Source organism: Phacochoerus africanus, chromosome 4 (assembly GCF_016906955.1).
Source record: "Phacochoerus africanus isolate WHEZ1 chromosome 4, ROS_Pafr_v1, whole genome shotgun sequence".
In the NCBI taxonomy this organism is placed as follows: Eukaryota; Metazoa; Chordata; class Mammalia; order Artiodactyla; family Suidae; genus Phacochoerus; species Phacochoerus africanus.
The window spans coordinates 4,855,248-4,881,619 of record NC_062547.1 but is presented as its reverse complement, the minus strand read 5'-3'; the positions used below and the strand labels follow the sequence as shown (position 1 = coordinate 4,881,619).

Here is a 26,372-nt window from a genome sequence, read left to right as displayed (position 1 = left end):
ATCCATGAGGATGTGGGTTTGATCCCTGGCCTTGCTCGGTGGGTTAAGGATCCAGCATTGCCATGAGCTGTGGTGTAGGTTGCAGACATCTGGTGTTGCTGTGGCTGTGACGTAGGCTGGCGACTATAGCTCTGATTGGACCCTTAGCCTGGAAATCTCCATGTGCTGCGGGTGCAGCCCTAGGAAAGACAAAAAGTGAAAAAAGAAAAAAGAAAAGAAAAGAAATCCCTGGGAAGCATTTTGTTTTGTTTTATTTTATTTTGTTTTTAGGGCCGTACCCATGGCATATGGAAGTTCCCAGGCTAGGGGTTGAATCAGACCTGCAGCTGCAGGCCTACACCACAGCCATGGTAAGTGGCTCCAAGCTGCACCTGCCTCAGCTTGTGGCAACGCCGGATTTTTAACCCACTGAGTAAGGCCAGAGATCTAAACCTGCATCCTCACGGAGACTGTGTCAGGTCCTCAACCCTCTGAGCCACAATGGGAACTCCATGGGAAGCTTTTTTAAATGTTCAGTTCCCAGAATAGTCTCCTCAACAAATGATTTTGGGAAAAATGGATAACCACATGCCCAAACAAAATTGGATCTCTGTCTTAACAGTACTCACAGAAATTAATTCGAAATGGATCAAAGACTTACATGTAAGACCTGGGAGTTCCCATTGTGGCGCAGCAGAAATGAACTTGACTAGTATCCATGAGGATGTGGTTCGATCCCAGTCTGGCTCAGTGGGTCAGGGATCCGGCACTGCCATAAGCTGTGGGGTAGGTTGCAGACACGGCTTGGATCCCGCGTTGCTGTGGCTGTGGTGTAGGCTGGCAGCTGTAGCTCCGATTCAACCCCTAGCCTGGGAACTTCCATATGCCGTGGGGGCGGCCCTAAAAAGAAAAAAAGAGTAAGAGCTAATAACAGAAAACGCCTCGAAGAAACCATAGGTACTCCCCAGCATGGTCTTGGCAGCGATGTCTTGGATATGACGTCAGAAGCACTACGTCAAAGTTCGTCAGTTAGAAACTGCGAAAGAAACAAAGAAGATAAAAAGGCAACCTATAGAATAGGAGAGAATATATACAACCCATGTGTCTGATAAGGGGTTAAAGTCCAAAATTTATAAAGAATTCACACAATTCAACAACAACAACAATCTGACTTAAAAAATGGACAGAGGGGATCCCCTTGTGGTGCAGCGGAAATGAACCCGACTGGTATCCACGAGGACACAGGTTTGATCCCTGGCCTCACTCAGTGGTTAAGGATCCGGCTTTGCACTGAGCTGTGGTGTAGGTCGAAGACACGGCTCGGATCCTGCATTGCTGTGGCTGTGGCGTAGCTGGCAGCTGCATCTCCAATTTGACCCCTAGCCTGGGAACATCCATATGCCGTGGGTGTGGCCCTAAAAAGCTAAATAAATAAGTAAATAAATAAATAAATGGACAGAGGAACAAAATAGACTTTTTTCCCCAAAGAAGACACCCAATGGCCAACAGGTACATGAAAAAGTGGATGAAGAATGTCACCTGCCCTATCAGAAAGCAAAGGATGTTGCTGCCAACAAGCCCTCAGCCACTGCAGCTGCCGCAACTGCGCAGCTTGAGGGGACTCAGGATGGAGAAAAGCAGGACACTGGCCCTGGATAGTTCAGGTGCTTATCAAAGGAATTGTTTCAATGAGCCCAGACTTTGGCATTTTCCATACACAGAGAAGCGCTAAATTAACTTGCGATGTCTGGGGGTTCCCGTCGTGGCTCAGTGGCTAACGGATCTGACTAGGAACCATGAGGTTTCGGGTTTGGTCCCTCGCCTCGCTCAGTGGGTTAAGTATCCGGCGTTGCCATGAGCTATGGTGTAGGTTGCAGACGCAGCTCGGATCCCGTGTTGCTGTGGCTCTGGCATAGGCCGGTGGCTACAGCTCCAATGAGACCCCTAGCCTGGGAACCTCCATATGCCGCGGGAGCAGCCCAAGAAATGGCAAAAAGACAAAAAAAAAAAAAAAGCTTGCAATGTCTGTTTTTCTTAGTAATATTTTGATGTTCCCACTCCCGGGTTTTTGTTGCAGAAACTCCTGCATATCCTGGCTCCTCCCTAACCTCTTCAGAAAATTTCCTTAGAGCTATCTGGGAAGATGCCGCCCGGGTGTAAGTTCTTAGCAAGTCCATGGAATAAAACATCATTTTCCACATTTTTTTTTTTGGTCTTTTGTCTTTTTAGGGCCTCACCCACGGCATGTGGAGGTTCCCAGGCTAGGGGTCTAATCAGAGCTGTAGCTGCCAGCCTATGCCAGAGCCACAGCAACATGAGATCCAAGCCGCGTCTGTGAACTAGACCACAGCTCACGGCAACGCCGGATCCTTAACCCACTGAGCGAGGCCAGGGATCGAACCTGCAACCTCATGGTTCCTAGTCGGATTTGTTTCCGCTGAGTCACGACAGGAACTCCCTCATTTTCCACACTTGCAGTGTGCCTTTTTTTTTTTTTTTCAGTTAACTCCTCAACATCACTAATTATCAGAGAAATAGAGAAATGCAAATCAAAACCACAATAAGGTGTCACCTCACCTCTTCAAGAAATACCAAGGCGATTAGAGATAACTAGTGCTGGCAAGGATGTCGAGAAAAGGAAACCCCTATGCACTGTTGATGGGAATGTAAACTGGTCCAACCACTATGGGGAACAGTACAGAGCTTCCTCAAGAAATTAAAAATAGAACCACTGGACCTCCTTGGTAGCTGAGCAGTTAAGGATTCTGCATTGTCGCTGCTGTGGCCCGGGTTCTATCTATCCCTGGCCTGGGAACTTCTGCATGCCATCCTGCATGCCACTGGTGCAGCCAAAAAAAAAAAAAAAGAACCACCATATGACCCAACAATCCCACTTCTGGATATTTATCCAAAAGAAATAGAATCAGAATATTGAAGAGATACCTGTCCTTCCATTTATTGCAGCATTATTCACAATCGCCAAGATTCAGTGTGTGGATAAGGAAGCAGTAGATCCCTGTGATGGAATTCGATTCGGCCATGAGAAAAAGGGGAATCCTGCCATCTGTGACAACACGGGTGAATCGTGAGGCCGTTACACTGAGTGAGGTAAGTCGGAAAAAGACAAATATGTGGACAGTTAAAAAAAGCAAACAAACTTCGCAGACCTCAAGACCAAGCTCATGGTTAGCACAGGTGAGACTGGTGGAGGGAGGGACGAGCTGGGAGGGGTAACATCTCTGCACCACTGTACAAAGCAGGTGAGTAGCCAGAACCTGCTGTGAGCACAGGAAAATCTACTCAACAGTTTGTAATAGGGAGTTCCTGATGCGGCTCAGTGGTTAACGAATCTGATCAGGAACCATGAGGTCACGGGGTCGATCCCTGGCCTTGCTCAGTGGGTTAAGGCTCCGGCGTTGCCATGAGCTGTTGTGTAGGTCGCAGATGCGGCTCGGATCCCACGTTGCTGCGGCTGTGGTGTAGGCCGGCGGCTACAGCTCTGATTGGACCCCTAGCCTGGGGACCTCCATATGTCTTGGGTGTGGCCCTAGAAAAGACCAAAAAAAAAAAAAAAAGCTTGTAATAACCTATAGGGGAAAAAATAGATTTATTTGTATGTATGGCTGATTCATTTTGCTGTACACCTGAAACTAATACAACATTGTACACCAACTGTATTCCAATAAAATTAATTTTTTTTCTTTTTTTGCCTTTTTAGGGCCGCACCCGAGGCACATGGAGGTTCTAGGGGTCTAATTGGAGCTACAGCTGCTGGCAACCTCATGGTTCCTAGTTGGATTTGTTTCCTCTACGCCACGACGGGAACGCCAAAATTAAATTTAAAAAAAAAGAACTTGGGAAAAAAAAAGCATGGATTACTGATTAGCAGGGGCTGGAGGATGGGCAACGGGAGAGATATGCAAGGGAACAGACTTTCAGGAGTTCCCACTGTGGCTCAGGGATAACGAACCTGACTAGTATCCGTGAAGATGCTGGTTCAATCCCTGGACTCGCTCAGAGGGTTAAGAATCTGGTGTTGCCACGGGCTGTGGTGTAGATCACAGACGTGGCTTGGACCTGGCATTGCTGTGGCCGGAGAGCAGGCCAGCGGCTACAGCTCTGATTCCACCCCCAGCCTGGGAACTTCCATATGCTGTGGGTGTGGTCCTTACCCTAACAAGACAAAAACAAAACAAGGGGGACCATGCTTGCAGTTAACAGATGCATAAGTCCCGAAGACCTATCGCGCAGCACAGGGACTACAGCCAACAAAGCTGTTAGAAACATCGAAGCTGGGAGTTCCCATCGTGGTGCAGCAGAAACAAATCCGACTAGGAACCATGAGGTTGCAGGTTCGATCCCTGGCCTTGCTCAGTAGATTAAGGACCTGGCGTTGCCTTGAGCTGTAGCGTAGGTCACAGACGTGGTTCGGATCTCGCATTGCTGTGGCTGTGGTGTAGACCAGCAGCTGCAGCTCCGATACGACCTCTAGCCTGGGGACCTCTACATGCCGTGGGTACAGCCCTAAAGAACAAAACAAAACAAAACAATACTAAAACTGCCAAGAGATTAGATTCCCTTGTTCCACCACCAGGAGAAATGATGATTCTGTAACGCGACAGGTGTTAGCTGAGTCTACAATGGAAATCGTATTGCAATATAAAAGTATCAAGCTGCTAGGTGGTTCATCTTAAAGGTACATGACATTATATGTCAATTACGTCTCGACCTACACCACAGCTCATGGCAGCGCTGGATCCTCAACACACTGAGCAAGGCCAGGGATCGAACCAGCAACCTCATGGTTCCTAGTCGGATTCGCTTCCACTGCGCCACGACGCGAAGTCCAGCACATTGCTTTACTAACATTGATTCATTTCAGAACATTTGGGGAGGCGGGGTTCTGGTGGATTATTTCCAAACCTGACATTATGGCCCTTAGCGCTTAATGATGCTATTGTAACCCTGTTAAAAGTGAAAAAGGAAGAGTTCCTGCTATGGTGAAATAGGATCGTCGGCTTCTCTGCAGTGCCAGGACGCAGGTTCGATCCCTGGCCTGACCCAGTAGGATTCTACATTGCTCCCGCAGATGTCACAAATGTGGCTGAGATCTGATCCCTGGCCTGAGACGTCCCTGTGCCCCTGGGCAGCCAAAAAGGAAAAAGAAAAAAAAAAAAAGGAAGGGAAAAGGAAATATATTTACAGCATCTAAATTAAAAAAAAAATCTATTAAAATACAGACACAAAGAATGCAAATACAAATGTCCCAAGTGAGTAAGGCGTAATTTCGCCTTGTTCTTGATCTGCACAGCGATACTGGAGGAGTTTGGGAAGCAGGTGCCTTCAGCCCCAGGGCTCTTAAAATCTCCGATGTTTAGGAACTCTCTTGATTAGCAAGAAAAACATCTCCCAGGAGTTCCCTTGTGGTGCAGTGGGTTAAGGATCTGGTGGTGTCAGTGCAGCTGGGGTGGCTGCTGTAGCACAGGTTTGATCCCTGGCTTGGGAACTTCCACATGTCACAGGCGCAGCCAAAAAAATTAAAAAAAAAAAAATCCTTGGATCCATCCAGGCAAGGGGTTTCGATGTGACTGGCAAACTGTTCCTGGAGACACAAATCCTTGAGCAACAGGCTCCCTGATTAGATTGGACCCATGGGAGGTGCCAGGGCGGGAGGAGAGAAGCCAGGGTGCATGTGGGCAGTGGCTTGGCTCCCCCAGGGTCCCAGCATCCACAGAGCAGCCCGGGCTGACCCTGCCCCTCTGGGAATTGGTGATACCACGTCCTGCCTTTGACTCTCCGCAGACTCCCTCACCATCCCAATTCCCTGTGCTAAATATCCTTTACTCAAAAGACATAGATCGGTTCTGCTCTCACACTAAACCCTGGCTGATACATCTCCTTGTTTCCAGAAGGGGGTCTTGGTGACTTAACCAGTCTCAGGGAGCCTTGAGACTGCCTGTGAGGCTGGCCCAGCGGAGACCCAGACAGACGCGGCCCGGGTGCCCTGCGCGCCTGAGAACCGAGCAAGGCCAGCGCCCCCTCCTGCTCCATCCTGGCTGCAAAAGCCCCCACGGTCACACCCTCCTCACTACTGTCAAATGAGCTTCTCTACCATAGGATCCATTTTTTTTTTTTCTCACTGTGAGAAGATTAGATGTTTCTTGCAGAAAAGCCAACGGGAGAGAGAGACTGCTCGTGACTCAAACGCCCTGAAACAGCTCCGGGGACATTGTGAAGGGTCATCCCCGCAGCGCGTCCAAAACAGCGCACGGGGTGAACAGCTCACTCTCCGGCTCCCTGGACTTGAGGCAGATCGATACCTTTTTTTGTTTTGTTTTGTCTTTTCAGGGCTGCACCTGCAACATACGGAGGTTCCCAGGCTAGGGGTCGAATCGGAGCTGTAGCCACCGGCCTGCGCCAGAGCCACAGCCACGTCAGATCCGAGCCATGTCTGCGACCTACCCCACAGCTCACGGCAACGCCAGATCCTGAACCCACTGGGCGAGGCCGGGGATTGAACCTGCGTCCTCATGGATACTAGTCAGATTTGTCTCCGCTGCGCCGCGCAGGGATCACCCCGAAATCGTTACCATTTTCGAAACTGAAAACGACAGGATGATAATCGGCACTAGCTGTGGTCGGGGGGTGGGGGCAGGCGGTCTCTGAGCTGGGCTGTGCCAAAGACCCTTCCCAGCGCCTGGCACAGCAGGTGTCCAGGGAACGGCAGATGCTGCTTTCGGCTGAGACACGCAACCCCTACCCGAGGGCTTGGGGCACCTCGGAAACGCTGCAGGCTGCGGACTCGGGTCTCTCTGGGCTAGAATCCCCATCTGTCCCTCTGCTGTGTGGCCCTGGCTCGGCCACTGCCCCTCTCTGAGCCTCTTGTCTCCTCTATTAAACTCGGACCATAATTTCACGCAAATTTGTGTCAAGTGCTTGGCACAGTGCTCTGTACGCAGTAGGTGCTTCGTAAAGCTTTGCTAAGTGAGCACGTGAATGAATGCCGACTGTGTCCGGGCATTGTGCCCCAGTGGCCTCTGACCGCACCCCAGGGTCACACTGGCATGAGGGTGGCTGCTGGGTGGAGACAGGTGGTCCTGTCTTCATGGCTGAGAGGGTCAAGGAAGGTGGGGCAGCCCAGGAACAAGGCCTGGGATGGCCACTCCCTTGGGAGGGCAGGGGAAGGGGGAGAAACGCCTTCGTACCTACTGAGTGCCTACTGCATACCAGGTGCTTCCAGATGTGCTCTTAGGTCACCTCACAGGGCTGCTGGAGGTAGGTCAACACCAACTGGGGGGGGGACACAGGCCCAGAGAGGGACCGTGACTGGCTCAATGTCGCCTGGCAGGAGGCTTAAGGAGCCTGGTTTGAGTCTATGTCAGCAGGTGACGCAGTAAGATGCCCTTGGGCAGGTCTGAGGCCCTGGGAGCCAGGCTCACCAGGTGAGGGAGGGGATGGATGGATGGATGGACAGACGGACAGATAAAGCTGTAGATCCCACCAGCCCTCCCTCCCCCACCTCTCTGCTGGAAGAGGGAGGCCAAAGTTGAAAATCTTTTTTTTTTTGGATTTCACTTTTTAGGGCCACATGTGTGGCATACAGAAGTTCCCAGGCTGGGGGTCAAATCAGAGCTGTAGCTGCCAGTCTGCACCACAGCCAGAGCCACAGCAGATCAGAGCCACGTCTGTAAAGAACACCACAGCTCACGGCAATGCTGGATCCTTAACCCACTGAGCAAGGCCAGGGATCGAACCCATGTCCTCACGGATACTAGTCAGCTCTCCTACCGCTGAGCTGCAACAGGAACTCCAAAGGTGAGAATATTGAGGATCTTTTCATCCATTTCTCCAGACTAAAACCCAGAGGAGTCGCAGAAGGGCAGGGCCTGGCTGGGCAAACGTGCCCCTCCTCTAACCCCTGCTCTCTGCCCAACACAGGCCCCACCGCCCCACCTGGGTCCTCAGCAGTGCCTGGCACCCCCAGAGCCAGTGTAAGAGTACCTCCACACATCCCGAGCTCTCTGGGACAGGATAGAACCCCAGGTCCCTGAGCTATGAGGACCAGAGAGGGGAGAGCAGGCCCCTATTCCCCCCCAAGGGCAGAGCCCCCTCAGGCTGGGGGAGCTTCACTCCCAGGCCAGGGTAGGACCCCTGTGCCAGGAGGACAGGCCTCTTTGGGGGCTTCCCAGGCTGTTCCTGAATTTGTGGCAAGTCCAGAGATAAATCTTCCAAGGGGGATCCCCGGTCAGAAAGGGGCCCCTCAGGACCCTGCAATACCCCTCCCACCCACCAGGACCTCCCAGGTGGGTCTCGGCTTTGCTGTGTGGCCTTAGGTCAGCAGCTGCCCCTCTCTGGGCCCGGTTCTTGGTTGACAGCTGCCAGGCTCAGCTCCAGCCCAGCCCCGCCTGACGCCAGCTCTGCCTCTGTCTGGCTCAGCTCCAGAGAGCAGAGCAGGGCTGTCACATGTCAGGCCACGTGACAGAAGGCGGCTGGGGGCTCCATCCCACACAGAGGACGGGGCCTCGGCAGCCCCTCACCCCTGTCCCAACTGGCTGACATCTCCAGGGGCTACCGGAGCAGGTGTGGGCCAGGAGGGCTCTCCTGCCCTCCCAGGTAGGCGAGGGCAGCGGGGAGGGCGGGGGCAGCAAGGAGCATCTCCCAGGTGCCCGGCTGGCCCAGAGGAGACTCGGGGCACCAAGGTGGAAGGGTGGCCCAGGGCACCAGGCACGCAGCGATGGCACAAAGGATAGGCCTGTCCTCACACCTGTAACCTAATCGCTTTCCTGTCTGACACCAGCACCTGCCCAGGGATCATCCCCCTTTTGTGCTCTGACGGGTGTGCCCGGGCTGGGGCCGGGGAGGCAGAGGATCAGACACACAGGAACCTCCATGGCGACACTTATCACAACAGCTGACCTAGAAGACAGAGGGCGGAGCTCGTCCCCAGGAGGTGGGAGGGGACATCTGGGGATGCACACAGCCCCCACCCTGAGTGACAACCTTCCCATGCGGGTCCCAGCCTGCTGCTCATGCCCTGTGTGATCAAGTGCTGTTCTCTCTCCGGACTCTGTTTGCTCGCTGTAAGATGTCAGGTTGCAGGGGTGACAGGCACTGTGACTCGTGCTAGATGAGGCAGTGCTGATGGACACAGCCACGCAGAGGGCAGGGGACGAAGCCTGCGGCGGCCTGGCCCTAAGATTGTACCTCTGGACTCCAGCTGCCTTTATTTTTCCTGGGTTTGTTTTTTAAAAAGTTTTATGGTCACACCCGCAGCACATGAAAGTTTCCGAGCCAGGGATTCAATCCGAGCCACAGCTGCAACCTATGCTACAGCTCCAGCAATTGCCAGGTTTTTAACCCACTGCGCTGGGCTGGACATTGAACCCGCACTTCCGTAGTGACCCAAGGCGCTGCAGTTGGATTCTTTTTTTTTTTTCTTTCTTTTTCTTTTAGGGCCACACCTGCAGCTTATGGAAGTTCCCAGGCTAGGGGTCGAAACCGAGCTGCAGCTGCCGCCTATACACAGCCTCAGCAACGCAGGATCCTTAACCCACTGAGCGAGGCCAGGGATCAAACTTGCATCCTCATAGATACTAGCAGGGCTCTTAACCTGCTGAGCCACAACAGGAACTCCTGCAGTCAGGTTCTTAAGCCACTGCACCACAGAGGGAACTCCTCCAGCCATCTTTGGATCTGACCTCTTCTTTTTGTAGATGGGAAGCCGAGGCTCAGAGGACTGGGCGTTTTGGGAAGCAGGGCTTTCCCTGCTACTGCAGGCCACTGCTCCCAGCCCACATCATAAAACCCAGGCCACTGCCCTGGGCTCTCCTCCACCTCTGGCTGGGCCTGGGACCCTTCCCATGAGGCCTCGGGGTGGACCCCTCAGCTCTGCATTCCCTGAAGACCTGGTGCTGGCCCTCTCTGGGCCCTGACTCCTTCTCTGTGGTCCAGGAAAGAGGCCCCTAAGAGAAGTGGTGGTGAAATCTCAGCCCGCAAGCTCCAGCCAGCCGAGTCAAAGTCAGGCACGAGGCCAGGGCAGCCCCGCCCAGGGGTTGGCCCAGCCACAGATATTTCATAACGGAAGGGCAGCTGGGCAGAGCAGGGCCAAGCAGGAGGAAGGGCAGCCTGGCAGGTACTCAGGTACGGTGTTCTGCGGAGGCTGGGGAGGTAGCAAGGAGCAGTCAGGGACCTGTTGGCTCGGGGACTCTGGGCTGCTGTCAGTCCTGGCCGGCCTGGCCACTCACAGCTGTGTACAGAGACTAGCTTTGTCTTCTCGGAGATTCTCTGCCACCCGGAGAGAAAGGGGAAAGAGGGAGGACTTCCCTTTGCCCCAGCAGAGGAAGGAGGTGCAGGGGAGAGGCCCCGGAGTCCCTTGTTTTGTCTGAGCTGGGCTGCCCTCCCTCCTCTCCCTCTGGTTAAGCACATCCTGTAAGGGAGCCGGGGGCCCCAGCTCTGGCCTCCGCTGCCCTGGGGGCTCAGTCATCCGTTTGGTGACGCTTATCTCCTGGACACTTGCCCCACGTGCCTGCTGCGCGGGTGGGGTTAAGCAGCAAGGGATTCCGAGAGATCCCGTTCCTGGGAATGGACTCTGCCAGGGTCCGGGAGGGAGGGAGGGACTAGCCGGCCAGCCCCGCCTTGCGGAGGACCTGATGGATACCAGAGGAGCCCCGGTGCAGCCTCTCTGCGGTGGGGCCGAGGCTGGCTCACCTCGGGACCTCACCTCCAGCTCCCCACAGTGGAAGGGAGGGCGCTGCTGCCCAGAGTTCGGGAGACCTTGTAAAAATCCAGGTTAAGGCTACAGGGAGGGAGATCAATTAGAGGCCCTTGGGTATTAGCACCTGTGACCTCCCCTTCTGACGGCCTGGTGGCGGCGGTGGGGGGCGGGGTCCCCTGGACCCTCAGACCACCGCATTCTCATCTGTCGCTTTGGCCAGCTCTGCATCCCTGTCCCCACCTGGGTCTCAGGTTGAGGTCCTTGCCTCCTGGTGTCCACCCCGGGTCAAGGCCTCCTGGTGTTCCCACCCCCGGCCCTCCTCCCTGGGGCCCCCTGGGCTCAGCTGTCCTGTCTGAATACCCATCACTCAGAGCCGTTCACCAAGCCCTGCGACCGTGTCTTCTCCCCACGGCACCGCACGATAGACACCATCCCCGCGGCCCCACCGGGAAAAGTGAGCCACAGAGAGGCCAGGCAACCCGCCCAAGGCCTCCTGGCTAATAAACAGAGTTGCTAGGATTCGGCGCCAGGTCCTGCGACCCCTGACACTTGAGACAGGGAGTGTGCGCTTGGCAGGCCTGTGGTATAAGTGGGGAGACCGAGGCTGAGACACCGAGAGAGCGGGCAGGGCGGGGGCTGGGAGAAGAGCCGGGGCCAGTGCCTTTAGGTAGCTCAACAGTGGGACTGGCCAGGGCGCAGGGGTGGGGCTCGGGCCCCGATACCCAATGATGTTTGGAGCCGGTTCATCTGAGTGCCCACCCTGTCTGTCACCTCCTCAATGCCACACGACCTGGACCTCAGCTTCCTTCAGGGGGAACCATCAGAATGCCATGCTGCACCTACCTTGGGCACCCACGCTGGCACAGGGCCTGGCACAGTCAGCGCTCGGTCATTATTATTATAATAAGAGAATCCCCGACTCATGGCCTTGAGGGAAGGTGGCTGGTCCTCGGGGCCCAGGGGAAACAGACCTGTCCCTTGTCATATCAAGTGACTTAGCAACTCCCGGTGAGGTGGCTCAGGGCCCCCAGGCCACCAGATGCAGGAACCCCCTCGCTTGTGTGTCCTTGCGAGGTCCCAGGCCCAGGGTCCCCCCAGGTCCCAGGCAGATGTGGCCTCAGCTCCTCCCTCTGCTTCCCTGGGTTGGATCCAACTCCCTGCCCCCCAGCGGGCACCCCTGGGGGCCTACGGTCCAGAGTGACCAAACCACAGGGGGAAGTGTTGTATGAGTTGGCCTCAGTGTTGCCGGGAGAGGCTGCTGGAATGTTCCAAGCAGACCTCCACCCCCGCAGAGCTCCCCACCCCGTGCTTACCCAGAGAGGCACCGTTCAAGTTACGTGCCTTGCATTTTTGTGGGCTCTGCAGAGGCGCTTAGGAAAGGGCAGAGGGCCCTGGCAGGCGGGGAGGGCGGGCGTGGCTCGCGCTCAGATCCATCAGCAAACGTCTGAAGGTGAGAGAGGATCCGGGAGGGAAGAGGGATGAGTGTTTGTCGAGTCCTTGGGAAAAATAACCACGGCGGACTGCTCGTGAGCTCTTCCTCTGTGCGCCCCGGCAAAGACTCCATGCGGTGTTGCGTCATTTCATCCTCGGGACGGTAGCAAGTGCTGTCAGCGTCCCCACGTGGCAGACGAGGAAACTGAGGCAGAGAGAAGGCGAGTGACTTGCTCAGGGTCATGCAGCCAGAAGAGGTGCGAGCTCGGATGACGGTGCTAGGGGTCGGCCGGGGCTCTTGGATCCTGGCTTTGACCCTGGCCGGTATGCCTTCCCCTCGGCCGGAGGGTTGGAGTGGAGGGCGAGCCTGGGGCCGAGAGGGGCTCCGAGGATGTCCCCCTGCTGCTGTCATCCTGTCTGGGGAACATGGTGCCTGCCCTGAGCCCAAGACAACTGCCCAGGGAGCAGGAGGCCTGTGGCATCAGTTTGGTCCTGCCAACACACCTATGGGGTCAGCGTAGGACTCTAGCCAGGCTCTCAGCACAGAGTACCCACAGGCCAAGCCATCCTATTGGTTGGAACGGCTTGACCCTCAGGGCCATGGAGCCTTCCAGAAAATGTAGGGCCATGATGGCATTAGCCACTGAAAAATAATGGCATGGGTTTAATCCCTAGCCTCCATCAGTGGGTTAAGGATCCGGCGTTGCTGCAAGCTATGGTATAGGTCGGCAGCTGCAGCTCTGATTCAGCCTCTAGCTTGGGAACCTCTATATGCTGTGGGTGAGGCCCTGAAAGAAAGAGGAAAGAAAGAAAGGAAGAAAGAAAAAGAAAGAAAAAAAGAAAGAAAGGGGGGGAGGGAGGGAAGGAAGAAAAAGAAAGAGAAAGAAAGAGGGAGGGAGAGGAAAGAAGGAAGAGAAGGAAGAAAAGGGAAAAAATAGTTGGCAGAAGCTCCCTTTGTGCAGCAGGTTAAGGATCCATTGTGGTCACTGCAGCAGCTTGGGTCTCTGCAATGGTGTGGGTTCAATCCCTGGCCCAGGAAATTTTACATGTCTCGGGTGCAGCCAAAAAAAAATAAATAAATAAAGTTGGCAGCCTTGGGGGCACGAATACAGGCCCTGGGCTCAGAACTGGTCAGCATGGTCTCATCCTTGATAAATACTCTGTCAACTGGTAGGTGGAAGGGGGACCCTAACAGAGGAGGCGATTGGGGCATTAAGACCCACATGATGGGAGTTCCTGCCGTGGCTCAGTGGTAAACGAACCCGACTAGGATCCATGAGGACACGGGTTCGATCCCCTGGCCTCACTCAGCAGGTTAAGGATCCAGTGGTTGCTGTGAGCTATGGCGTAGGTCACAGATGCCGCTCGGACCCTGTGTTGCTTTGGGGGTGGTGTAGGCCCGCAGCTGCAGCTCCAATTCAACCCCTAGCCTGGGAACCTCCATATGCAGTGGGTGTGGCCCTAAAAAGACAAAAGACAAAAATAAAAATAAAAACAAGACCCCGATGATGAGTTAGATAGGCAAATAGGGGCCGTGCTTCCCAGTCCAGGGGGAGAGAGAGAAGGGGGAGGGCCGGGGGGGGGGGACAGAATGAAACTAGGTGCTTATCACAAGGTATGACACTGTGTGGTGGGGAGAGGAGCCTAGGGGCCACTGTGAGCGGGTGTAAGGGAACAATCCTGGTGGGCTGCCTGAAGGAGGCATCGGCCAAGCAGAGACCTGAAGGGAGGGGAGGAGGAGGGAGGAGGAGGAAAGGACCCCCACGAGTCCTTGGCACCGGCACCGGGCCAAGGGCTGAGTGCGTCAGCGCGCTCCTCTGATGAGCTTCAAGTAAACAGGGAGGGGCCCCGGGGACCGTTAGGGCCCCTACCCTGCCTGCCAGCCCGGGCTGATAATGGTGTGGAGGCAACCGCCCCTTACCCCTCACCCGCCACTGTTTCCTGCTCCTCCAACACTGTGGCTGGCGGGGCAGGGTGGCCAGCAGGGCCTTGGGGAGGCCCGGTTCTTCTTCCCCACCTTGCTGGGGAGCTGGAGCACAGGCAGAGCCAGCCCCTGGCTGGTACCCAGCCGTCTGAGCCACCACCAGCCAGCCCGGGCAGGGCCCCCAGGCTGGGGACAGAGGGAGACAGAGCATTCTGTGTCTGGAATGTCCCAGAGTGGTGGCTGCAGTGGTGGTTGGTGGACTGTCTGCTTAGCAAGCTGCTCCTGGTTCCTCGGCTCGGCCTGCCAGGGTAAGGGCTGTCCACCTCCAGGAGGGGCGCCAGAGAAGTGTGGGGCTGTGGCTTAGGGCTCATCGTCCTGTGGCAGGGCTGCCTGCTCATGCTTAGGGGCTGTGGAATGGCTGTCCCCAAGGCCACACCCAGTCCCGCAGATGCCTTGGGGTCCAGGGCCCTCCTGCTCACTGGTCCAGAGGCGTGGTCTATAACTGTCGGGGCATCTAACTGTGTGTGTTGTGGGGGGCAGCCCTAGTTCCTGGGGTTATGTGTGAGTCCCTGTCGGGGTTGTCTGTGGACCCACATGGGTGCCAGCAGGGGCAGTGGAGGGGGCCCGGGGAGGTAGAGGCGCCCTGGCCCACGCTGCCTCCCTACCCCCTGCCTGGCAGGATGGACCCCTTCGCGGACACACTGAAGCGGCTGCGGGAGGCCTTCCGCTCGGGGCTCACGCGGCCGGCTGAGTTCCGGGCCACCCAGTTGAAGGGCCTGGGCCGCTTCCTGCAAGAGAACAAGCAGCTTCTGCAGGAGGCGCTGGCACAGGACTTGCGCAAGGTGGGTGAGTGACAGGGTGGGTGGGGTGGGAGGAGGAGGGAAGACAGTGGGACAAGGGACATGGGGACAACTACATCCTCCATGAAGGAACGAAAAGCCCATCAAGCCCCACTCCTCTCCCGTGCCACGGCCTCCCTCCTTCAGTCACTCATGCGTTCATTGCTTTAGTCCCTCCACAACTATTTATTGAGCACCTACCATGTGCCAGGTACCATTCTAGGCTCTGGGGATACAGCAAATAAAGCCCCTGTGCCCAGGGAGCGGTCCTTCTGGGGAAAGACACAATACAACAGTAAATAGACACTTACCGAGCAGGCTGACTGGTATTAATGCCATGGAGAGACATTCCCAGCGTGCAGGGTAGGGGAGAGAAGGCCAGAATCGGGGTGCTGACTTATGTGTAGGGGTCGGGGAAGGTTTCTCTGAGACGGTGGCATTTGTGCAGAGACATGAGGAGGAACTGGGAGGACTCACACAGATGGCGGGGGAAACGGCAGACAGCGTGGCATGTGCAAAGGCCCTGAGGCAGGGGGATGCTTGGTCCGCTTGGGCTTGAGGAGCAGCAAGGAGGCTGGCATGGCTGCACGGGGTGGAAGAGGCAGAGCCAGGCACCACTGGGGCCATAGGTGCGTGGAGGACATCGGCCTCACTAGGTACTTCGGGCATCATGGCCTCTCTCCAAACCCTGGAGGCAGGGGGCTCAGCCCCTCCCACTGGGAGCAGCAGCCACTGCAGGACCCGAAGGAATACATTTGCCTGTAGGCAGCCTTCCACCCTCTCAGCCAACAGGGGCCACCTGCTTGGCTGTCACTGCCCCAGGACGTCTGTCCAGGGGCTTCCTCTTTGGATAATATGTCCCTTGTTCTTGGCACAGAGCCATGGTGTCCAGACTCACCCCTGGCCCCCCACTGGCCCTGCACCACCCGGAACCCTCCAGGGCTGGGTCCATGACTCTTTGCCAGTTGGTAGAGTACTGGTTTGGTACTTAACACCCAGGACATGCCCACGGTGCACGTCTGAGGCCGGCCAGCCCCCATGGTCACCACTTGTCCCCGGGGGGCTGCAGTGGCCCCGCGCAGGCTCGTGCTGAGCAATGAGTCCATCTGCACCCCAAAGCCTCCTAAGCCCACGCGTGGGTCCCTATCTGGAACCCGGGGCTGCCCTCCCGACTGCCCTCCTCCCTCCCCTGCCCTGCCGCTGGCCTGCTGGCTCCAGCCAGGTCGTGAGACAGCCTCTGGCCCTGGTGGGCCTGGGAGTCCCTCTGCAGCGTCCTGGGACCCGCCTGACCTGCAGGCACCCAGCCAGGTGTCCACCCTGTCTCCAGAGCAGCCGTGGACTTTGAGGCTAGTGTCTCATGGCGTCTGGGGTCATGGATCAGGGCACCCCTCTTCCATGGGGACAGCACAAGCTGGCCACAAAGACTTGTCCTGAGGACGGGGCCTCTGGGGACACCTGTTCTCTTTCTCAGGGTCCTCAAGCCTTCTATTTATCACCATGCTCCAGGACTATAGCTGGGTGAGACCTGCCCTCTCTTGCCAGCTTTTCTTCAATCATCCATTGTCCCATTTAGGAAACCAGGGTGGCAGACATACCCTCCTTGGCTCCCTGACACCCAAGGGGCCTGGCTTTGCCTCTCTGTGGGGAGTGGCCATTCACTGGACCTGGCCCAGGACAGAGGGGTTCGCACCCCTCACCCTGGCTTGTTGGGCTCCCCGGAGATGGGCACCTCCATGGAGCCTCTGCCCCACCCACCTGCTGGCCCAGCCTGTCTGCCTCTATGAGACCTGATCCGATGGTCTCTCTGTTCCCTTTTCTCCCTCCAGCTCAGATGCCACCTCCTGCCTTCAACCCACAAAGGAAGCAGCAGTCCAGAAAATCCAATCTGGCCCCCGCCTCTGGCCTCGGCCAGCCCTGTCCCCCACCCTCCCAGCAGACAGCATCTGCCCTGCCTGCCAGGCATGGATCCTCTCATTTAACCCCCAACAACTCTTCCTGGTAGGGGCGGTCACCCCCATTCACCCCGGCGGAGACTCAGAGAGGGCACGTTCTTGCCTAAGGACACACAGCCCTGGCTCACAGCGGTCTACTCTTCCAAATTCACGCCAGTCCACGGGGCCAGATCATCCTTTTCGTTTTATTTGCAGAAGACACCATGTCACAGCTACACTAACTGAATAAAGTCATAGGGGAGTTCCCGTCGTGGCGCAGTGGAAAAGAATCTAAGAACCAGGAGGTTGCAGGTTTGATCCCTGGCCTCGCTTCGTGGGTTAAGGATCAGGCGTTGCCGTGAGCTGTGGTGTAGGTTGCAGACACAGCTCAGATCCCGCGTTGCTGTGGCTCTGGTGTAGGCCGGTGGCTACAGCTCCGATTCGACCCCTAGCCTGGGAACCTCCATATGCTGCAAGTGTGGCCCTAAAAAGCAAATAAATAAATAAATAAAAATGAAGTCATAAGTTTTCCAACCCTGAGGTCCAATAACAGCAAAATTGGAGTGTCCATCGTGGCTCAGCAGTAATGAACCTGACTAGCATCCATGAGGACGCACGTTCAATCTCTGGCCTTGCTCAGTGGGTTAAGGATCTGGCGTTGCCGTGAGCTGTGGTGTAGATTGCAGACACGGCTTGGATCTGGCATTGCTGTGGCTGCGGTGTAGACCGGCAGCTCTAGCTCTGATTCAATCCCTAGCCTGGGAACTTCCATATGCCTTGGGCCCAGCCCTAAATAGATGAAAACAAACAACAACAACAACAACAACAACAAACAGTACAATGTATAAATACATTATGGATCATTAGCTGTCAATCTTTTTAGTCTCGGGAAGACTTTACTTTTTTGTGGCTGCCGCATGTAAAATTCCCTGGCTAGGGAGCCAGATCATCCTTTAAACAGGTCCAAGGAATTCCCTGGTGGCTCAGCAGACTAAGGATCCAGTTTCATCACTGCTCTGTCTAGGATGGCTGCTGGGTACAGGTTCCATCCCAGGCCCAGGAACTTTCACATGCTGAAAAAACAAAAACAAGAACAGGCCCCACACTTGCTCAGGTCACAGAAGGCCCCACCAGGCAGAAGAAGGCCAGTCTGAAGCCCGCCCAGCTCCTGGAAGTTCTGGTGGGCCTGGCTTCTCCCCTCGAGGTCCCCTCGCCCTCTCTGCCAAGGCTCAGCTCTGGCACCCCTGGGCCCATCAGCCTCTCCTCTTGCAGGAAAGATGCTTACACTCTAATGGCTGAGTCTCAGCATCGGACAGCCTGGCTCTGTTGTCCTGGGCCTTGGGTCTCCAGCTGCCTGCTGCCTCCACACTGGGTCTCTCCTCCCTCGTGGCAGGGGAGGGGAACAGGCATGCCAGCAGGCAGAGATCAGGACAAAGTCCCTATTGATTTTTCCCTCTTTCTCACGCCTGCCCTTGAAATCTGCCCCTGGGCTGTGGAAGTGATGGCACTTAGCCAGGTTTAGCCAGGGTCTCCTGCAGGCAGATCCATCCACACGGCAGGCCACAGAGGGCCACACCGAAGCCCTGCTCCATCTTAAGCTAGACTTTGTCCCTGCTTTGCTCAACAGTCCTCACCCCAGCTATCTGGCCTCATCACCTCACCCACTGTCCTCCTTGCTAGGAACTCAGCAAGCCTGCGCCTGCCCCAGGGCCTTTGCACATGCCACACCCTCTGCCTGAACTAGTTTGCTTCCAGGGGTCCATGAGCGCCCTCCCTCCCTCCCTTTCTTCACGGTTCTAGCATCGCCCCATCCCAGAAGCTGGCACTGACCACTTAGTGTAACACAGAGCAAAGACACGCAAATACACGCATGCACACACGCACTCTCACGCATGCACACACGCACGCCCACTGCAGCAGTCTCTGTCCCCCTTAGCCTGTTTCATCCTCCCAGGGCACTCGTCACCTCCTAGTGTAGCAGTCGGTGTTCCCACTGACATGTCGACTGTCCCACTACAACATGGGCTCTGGGGGCGGGTTTTCCGTCTGTTTCAGTCACCGCTGAATTCCAGTGAGGATGCCCCCCCCCCGCCCCGCTCTGTGAGCACTCCGGGAACACAGAGTGAATGAATGTGTGAATAAGACAGGCCTTGCCTGGGGGAGGCTTTGCCCCCCGCCCCCGGCTCCGGTCACCTCCCAATCCTGGGTGCCCCCCTGGCCTGGCCGAGCCCTGACCCCATGCCTTCCCCTCCCCTGCAGTCCACCTTCGAGTCACAGGTGTCTGAGATCAGCATCAGCCAGAGCGAGATAAACTTGGCCCTTAGGAACCTGCGGGCCTGGATGAAGGATGAAAAAGTGTCCAAGAACCTGGTGCGTGGGCCCCGGGGGGCAGGGCAGCGGACAGCCCCTCTGGGCGGAGGGTGGAGCTCAGGGGCCAAGGTCTCAGCTCCCCACCGTTCACCACCCCCTCACCCTGGCCCAGGCCACACAGCTGGACTCGGCCTTCATCCGGAAGGAGCCCTTCGGCCTGGTGCTCATCATCGCCCCCTGGAACTACCCTGTGAACCTGACTCTGATGCCCCTGGTGGGCGCCCTCGCCGCAGGTGAGGGGGCGCCTCCACCTCCTGCCCCCCTGCCCATCCCCCCGCCCCCAGCCTCAAGGTCTCACAGCCACCCTCAGAGCCAGGGAGGAGGGGGAAGCCAGCCCCAGGTGGCTAAGAAGGCTGGTCCCCACCTGCCCACCATCCCCGGGCTGTGTGGTCCAGGGTCCGAGCCGTATTCTTCCCCTGAAGGGGGCGGGGGCGGGGGGCACCTGCTGTGCAGGTGTGAGGACCTGATGGAGGCGGGAGAGGCTGCACCTGCTGCAGCTTCCCCTCCCCCTGCCCCGCCCCCCAGGGAACTGCGTGGTGCTGAAGCCCTCGGAGATCAGCAAGAGCACGGAGAAGGTCCTGGCCGAGGTGCTGCCCCGATACCTGGACCAGGTGAGGGTGGACCTGCCCCTTCAACGCCCTCTTCCCACAACCCCGCCCCTGCAGCGAGAGTCCCGCAGCGGCCCCTGAGCCGTCGCTCATCCCCCATTGCAGAGCTGCTTTGCCGTGGTGCTGGGTGGCCCCGAGGAGACGGGACAGCTGCTGGAGCACAAGTTTGACCACATCTTCTTCACAGGTGAGGGTGGCTCCGGCCAGTGTCCTGGGGGAGAAGGGACCCTGGAGAACAGGACGGGGAAGGCCATGGAAGGAGGAGGTGGTGGCCAGTGTGGGGAGCGTCCCAGGGGGCAGTCCACCCAGGCAGGGTGGGATCCTGGGGCAGGCGGGCCAGAGACAGATCCCAGTGGGTGGACCAGGATGGGCCGGGAAGGTGGTGCCTGAACCATCCAGCCACGGCTGGTTGAAGGTGGGGTCAACTCCCACGTCCCCAGGGAGCCCTCGAGTCGGCAAGATCGTCATGACTGCTGCCGCCAAGCACCTGACGCCCGTCACGCTGGAGCTGGGGGGCAAGAACCCCTGCTACGTGGACGACAACTGTGACCCCCAGACCGTGGCCAACCGCGTGGCCTGGTTCCGCTACTTCAACGCCGGCCAGACCTGCGTGGCCCCCGACTACGTCCTGTGCAGCCCAGAAACGCAGGCGCGGCTGCTGCCCGCCCTGCAAAGCGCCATCACCCGCTTCTACGGCGACGACCCCCGGGCCTCCCCCGACCTGGGCCGCATCATCAACCACAAACACTTCCAGCGGCTGCGGGGCCTGCTGAGCTGCGGCCGCGTGGCCATCGGCGGCCAGAGTGACGACAGCGATCGCTACATCGGTGAGTCGGGCCCTCCCCGCCCGCCCACCCGCTGAGGCCCCTCCACGCGGGAAGCCGCACTCGCGCCCGAGTCCGGGCTGGGCCCGAAACCTCTGGCCCGAGGCTCCCGCCACCCCGCGGCTAGAGCCCAGCCTGGTCCACGGCTCTGTGACCCGTGCTCCAGGCTGCTGTGGCCCGAGACCGTGACCCCTGGACTCCACACTCTGGCTCCGGCTCTGGATTCTCCGAGCTCAGACCCCAGACTCCCAGGGCTCCCGAGAGCTCAGAGTCCAAGCTCTGTCCCTCGCTCTGTGGCTCCTGCGACCCCCAGGTCCTCCGAGCCCGCGGTTCCCGGTTCGAAACTCCCGCGGCCCATCCCGAGCAGGTGCTGTGCCGTGGACAAAGCGGCACGGCTCCGAGGGCCACGCTGCGGCCGCCAGCAGGCTGGGGCCTGGGCCCTCACACTCCCGGCTCTGTAAGACCACGGCTGAGTGGTTCTCTGGCCCCACGGGCCCCGGTCCTGCTGGGGAGCTCCTCAGGGCCACTTCTCGGGGGGCGGTGGGGAGACTCGCTTCCCTCGAAGCTCCCTGAGCCTGGAGCCCGGGCTGCCCGGGCCCTGCCCGAGGCCCCGGCCCTGGGGCTGAGCCGCCCCCTGTGCCCGGGCAGCCCCCACGGTGCTGGTGGACGTGCAGGAGACGGAGCCGGTGATGCAGCAGGAGATCTTCGGGCCCATCCTGCCCATTCTGAACGTGAGGGGCCTGGACGAGGCCATCGACTTCATCAACCGGCGGGAGAAGCCCCTGGCGCTGTACGCCTTCTCCAACAACAGCCAGGTGGGGCTGGACAGCGGGGGCGGCAGCAGAAGGGGAGGTGGTTCCAGGACCCGAGTGGATCAAGGGGCCTGGCAGGAGGGTGGGGGTCCTGGTCCCTCAGGAGCAGTCACAGGAGCTTTGGGATGGTGGCACTCTTGGCTCTGTCCCTTTCCTTTCTTCTGGGAGCAGCAAGGGCTCCCCTCCACCTCTAACCTAGGTCACAATGTTGTGGCTTTAGTGGGGGGCTCCCCAGGGTCTTCTCTGGGGACCACTGTCCCCTCCAGATCAGCCCCTGCCTCCATTCTTCATCATCTCAGCCTGGTGGCCGCAGTGTCCCCACTCTGTGCCTGGCTCGTGGAAGGCACACATTGGGATGGAGCACCTGGGGGAGGCCCAAGAATAAGCCCTGGTCCCTGCCGCTCCCTGGATGTCCTGCCCGCCCTACTCGAGCCCCTGGGGGCAGCCTGGGAGGCTCATGGGTGCATGTGCAGGGTCCCCAGCTCAGAACACACCTTCCCCTCCCCAGCACCCCTGAGATGACCCCTCACCCAGTGGGCAGTGTGTTTTGGGGTTTTTTTGGCTCTGCCTGTGGCACGTGGAAGTTCCCAGGCCAGGGATCAAACCTGTGCCACAGCAGTGACAATGCCAGCTCCTTAACCCACTGCATCACCAGGAAACTCCTAGATAAACTTTTTATTTCGGAATAATTTTAGATTTACAGGAAAGCTGCAAAGATAGTCCAGGGGGTTCCCACTACCCCTGTTTCTCTCACCTAAGGGCCCTTACGTTGGTTAAAACTAAGAAACCAGAGTTCCCGTCGTGGCTCAGCGGAAATGAATCTGACTAGCATCCCTGAGGACACAGGTTCGATCCCTGGCCTCGCTCAGTGGGTTAAGGATCCGGCATTGCCATGAGCTGTGGTGTAGGTCACAGACACGGATCGGTTCTGGTGTAGCTGTGGCTGTGGCATAGGCTGGCAGCTATAGCTCTAAATCATCCCCTAGCCTGGGAACCTCCAGATGCTGCAGATGCAGCCCTAAAAAAAAAAAAAGAGAAACCAACACTGGCAAATCACTGTTCACCAGCCTCCAGTCTTGACTGGGAGCTTGTCAGGTTTCCTTTTTGCCCCAGGACCCCAGCCAGGCTCCCACGTCACATTTCGTTACACCGCTCCTCTGGTCCCCTGGTGGCCGTCTTTCAGCTTGAGGAGTGTGGGCCAGCTCTCCCGCACAATGTCCCGTCTCCATGATCTGCTGTTTCTCTCAGGAAAGAATACCACTGGGCCGGTCCCTGCCCACCTTACCGGGGGTCCATGAGACCCACATGTCACTGGTGAAGTTAACCTTCATCACTGGCCAAGGTCATGTCTGGCACATATCTCCACTAAGGAGAGACTGTATCTCCCTTTCCTTCTTAGGGAGCAAGTCACTCAGTCTAGCCCGCCTTCAATGGGAGGCGCTGTGATTACAGAATATTTACATGTGTTACCCGGCCTCTGGAGGGAAGGCAGGGGTCCTGATTTAGTCTTTATATCGGCATGGATGCCTGGTCATCTACTTTATCCTCCGGCTCACAATCCAATACCAGCTTGCTTGTTTCCTCGCTCCAGGTGTCCCAGCTTGGGGCATTGGTGGCAGCCATGCCCCTGACACCTGCCCATCCTTCTGTTTTCTGACCACTTCCTTCCTTCCTTTCGGGCTCAGGTGGTATTTTCCTTGCTTGGCTCTAGAATCAGCCCTTCCTCCAAGAATCCCTGGTTTATCTGGAGAATGTGAACCTCAGAAAACACTATACAGGTGTTTTGGAAGTGGGGGGAGGGAACCATCCAGCAGAGTTGCTTTCAAGCTTCTCCAACTGCCCAGCACTGTTCCCAGGGCACCCGGTCACCCCGAAGACCCATGTCTCACCCCACGCGACCTGCCCTGCCGCCTCACCAAGCGCCAACGCCTCCAACTCCAACTTCTCTTGCTGAGACCGCCGGTCTCACGAGCCTGTTGATGGCACTCGGCTCCACCCACCAGCAGACAAGCCCCAACCTCGTTGTTCCTGAGGGTCACACGCTCTAACTACCACCAAGTTTGCAAGACAGCCAAGTTTTCGTGCAATGGCTCTTTCATGTCTGCTACTCTTTTTTTTCCTCTCTCTTTCTTGAAATACATCTGTAGATTGAAGAGCTCAAGGTCATGTTTCCAAAACACATCTCAATGTCTGCACTCTGCGGCCCACTGCACAGCTCCCCCCACCCCCCACCCCCGCCGCTGCTTCCCTGCCCTCCTCACTCTGCCTGGGGGGGACCTCCTGCTCACCTCTGCCGCCCCCTTGAGACTCAGCAGGCAGTTAACACCCCACCAGGGGACATCTGCTGCTCCTGCACCTTCCAGGTCCACAGGCCTGAGGCTGGGTCTGCAGCCACCTGAGCGGGTCACAGGTGAGGGATGCTTGAGAAACACATCTCCAGCTGGGGGTGGGTGGCAGGTTGCTACCCAGCCACCCCCTTCAGCTCACACGGTGGCCTCAGGCCCTGCCATGGATCCCAGGGCCCTGAGGGGGCTGGGCAGAGCCCCTGGGGCCCCGTCAGCTCCGCCACCAGCCTGACTGCTGCTTCTCTCCCAGGTGGTCAAGCGGGTACTGGCCCAGACCAGCAGCGGGGGCTTCTGCGGGAACGACGGCTTCATGCACATGACTCTCAGCAGCCTGCCTTTCGGAGGAGTGGGTAGGTGCCTTTCTCTAAGCATGACCTGAAGGACTGGCTCCCCTCTAGAGTCTGAGGGAACGTTCTACACCTGTCTCTGCATTTACATATGGAGGTGGACCTGCAGGTACACAATTTAGATTTTGAGGCTTTTTTTTCTTTTCTTTTTTCTTGTTAGGGCCCCACCTGCAGCACATGGAAGTTCCCAGGCTAGGGTTCGAATCAGAGCTGCAGCTGCTGCCTACACCACAGTCACAGCAATGCAGGATTCGAGCCGTGTCTCACCTGCACCCCAGTTTGGGGGAATGCCAGATCCTTAACCCACTGAGTGAGGTCAGGGTTTGAATGAGCATCCTCACAGATGCTATGTTGGATTCTTAACTCACTAAGCCATGGCAGAAACTCCTGGTTTATACATATTTTTTTCTTTTTGGCTGCACCCGTGACATGCAGAAGTTCCCCAGGCCAGGGATTGAATCTATGCCCTAGCAGTGACCAGAGCCACAACAGTGACAATGCTGGATCCTTAACCTCTAGGCCACTAGGGAACTCCCAATTTAGGTGTTTTGTTGGTTTTTTTTTTTAATTTCACTGTGATCACTGTCCACTTTGCTGCCATGGCTCTTCCCCAACAGCACCTGTCAGCACATGCAGCTGCGTGGGAATAAACATTTAAAAATCTTTTTAACTTTCCATCTTTCCTCCTGCTTTTTTTAAGTATAATTGATTTACAATGTTTCGGGTGTACAGCAAAGCGATTCAGTTATACATTCTTTCGCAGCTCCTTTTCCATTACAGCTTATTACATGATATTAAATACAGTTCCCGGTGCTATACGGGGGGGCCTTGTTTCCCTATTTTTTAAATTTTTAATTTTTTTTGGCTGAAGCTGTGTGACATGTGGACGTTCCTGGGCCAGAGATCGAACCGAACAGAGTCACAGCAGTGACAAGTCCAGAGTCTTAACCCGCTGAGCCACAAGGGAGCTCCTATCTGACATATATAGTAGTGTGTATCTGTTCATCCCCAATCCCCAATTCATCCTTCCCCCGACCCCTGCTCACTCATGACCACTGTCTACCCATTTTGCTCCAGCACCTGGCGTCCTCAACATTTATTTGAGTGGCTGCTTGTTCGGGGCTAAGCCCTTTCCCCACAGCATCTCATGATTAGTCCCCTTTATAGAAGGGGAAACCAAGACGGGGTGAATTAGCCCAGCCAGGTCATACGGTGGGACTGGCAGAGCCCAGGTCTGTCTGACGTCCCCTCGGCTGGCCACTGGGGGCCTGACGGCCACACTCCCTGCCACCGCACAGGCGCCAGCGGGATGGGCAACTACCACGGCAAGTTCTCCTTCGACACTTTCTCCCACCACCGCGCCTGCCTGCTGCGCAGTCCTGGGCTGGAGAAGATCTACGCCATCCGGTACCCACCCCATTCTCCACGCAACCTGAGGGTGCTGCTGACGGCCATGGAGACCCGCAGCTGCAGCTGCACCCTGCTCTGATCCGGCTTCAGGCACCGGAGGATCCAGCACCCCTTCCAGCTCACCTGAGTCCTCTGCAGCCACGGCCACCTGGGGCTGGAGGAGATATGACTGGGGTCCTCGGCACAGGAGGAAAAGGCCGGGGTCAGTGCTTGCCCTCCTCTCTCCTGGGGTTTCTCTCTTTGAGATGTCCCCCAGCTAGGATGGGTCATGGTGCAGGAGTGTGGGAACCAGTGCAGTAACCTGGCTGCCTCCTCCCACACTGGCCACCTGTGTCCCCGGAGAGGAGGGTAGATGTGGGCACCTCTTGGCCACCACCCTTTCTGTGGCGGGTGCAAAACGGGCCCTGGCATCTGGCCCATGTCACGCTGTGGACGGGCTGTGACCGGGGTCATCCCTGCCCTCTCTGAGCCTGTTTCCCTGTCTGTGTACAGAGGAGGTAGCGAACAGCACCTCCAGACAGCACTGTGAGGATTAAATCTCGGAGCTGAATTGCTGACTCCAAGCTTCAGGTGTCCTGTCTCCTCACTTGGGTGGGTGAGGCTGCCCCCGTCGTCTCTCCCCCTACCTGTCCCTCCAGGTCAAGCTGATGGGACACCTGCAGTAGGACTCCCCTTCAGCTCGCGCCTCTTGGGAGCTCTGGATGTGCTGCCGTCCCCCAAGTGGCTGGCCCTGGGTGCCTTCCCCACAGCACATCCCAGCCTGGACTCACACGCTGCCCTGCCTGCCAATCCTCCTGGGCCCCAAGGCCCTGGCGTGGTCCCCCTCCACTCAGCCACC

General features: G+C 57.2%; 1 protein-coding gene across 3 annotated transcripts; it reads left to right on the top strand.

Moving 5' to 3' along the window:
• The first annotated feature begins 10,038 nt into the window (after positions 1 to 10,038).
• ALDH3B1 (aldehyde dehydrogenase 3 family member B1) lies at positions 10,039 to 26,097 on the top strand. Of its 3 annotated transcripts, none has more exons than XM_047775085.1 (10): positions 10,039 to 10,119; positions 14,728 to 14,890; positions 19,078 to 19,188; positions 19,301 to 19,421; positions 19,714 to 19,799; positions 19,902 to 19,983; positions 20,237 to 20,623; positions 21,269 to 21,435; positions 24,028 to 24,127; positions 25,423 to 26,097. In XM_047775085.1, exons 2-10 carry the CDS (start codon positions 14,729 to 14,731, stop codon positions 25,611 to 25,613), a joined length of 1,407 nt encoding a protein of 468 aa, XP_047631041.1. In that variant the 5' UTR covers positions 10,039 to 10,119; position 14,728; the 3' UTR covers positions 25,614 to 26,097. The 3 variants fall into 3 exon arrangements, with proteins under 3 accessions (XP_047631041.1, XP_047631042.1, XP_047631043.1); XM_047775086.1 differs by lacking the exon at positions 10,039 to 10,119 and adding an exon at positions 13,877 to 14,356; XM_047775087.1 differs by lacking the exon at positions 10,039 to 10,119 and having other exon boundaries at positions 14,761 to 14,894.
• The last annotated feature ends 275 nt before the right edge of the window (positions 26,098 to 26,372 follow it).

Coding starts and splice junctions, on each gene's coding strand:
- ALDH3B1 (XM_047775085.1), top strand. CDS start 14,729: ATGGACCCCTTCGCGGACACACTGAAGCGGCTGCGGGAGGCCTTCCGC. Junction 19,984..20,236: donor TGACCACATCTTCTTCACAG/GTGAGGGTGGCT, acceptor CCACGTCCCCAG/GGAGCCCTCGAGTCGGCAAG. Junction 20,624..21,268: donor CGACAGCGATCGCTACATCG/GTGAGTCGGGCC, acceptor GTGCCCGGGCAG/CCCCCACGGTGCTGGTGGAC.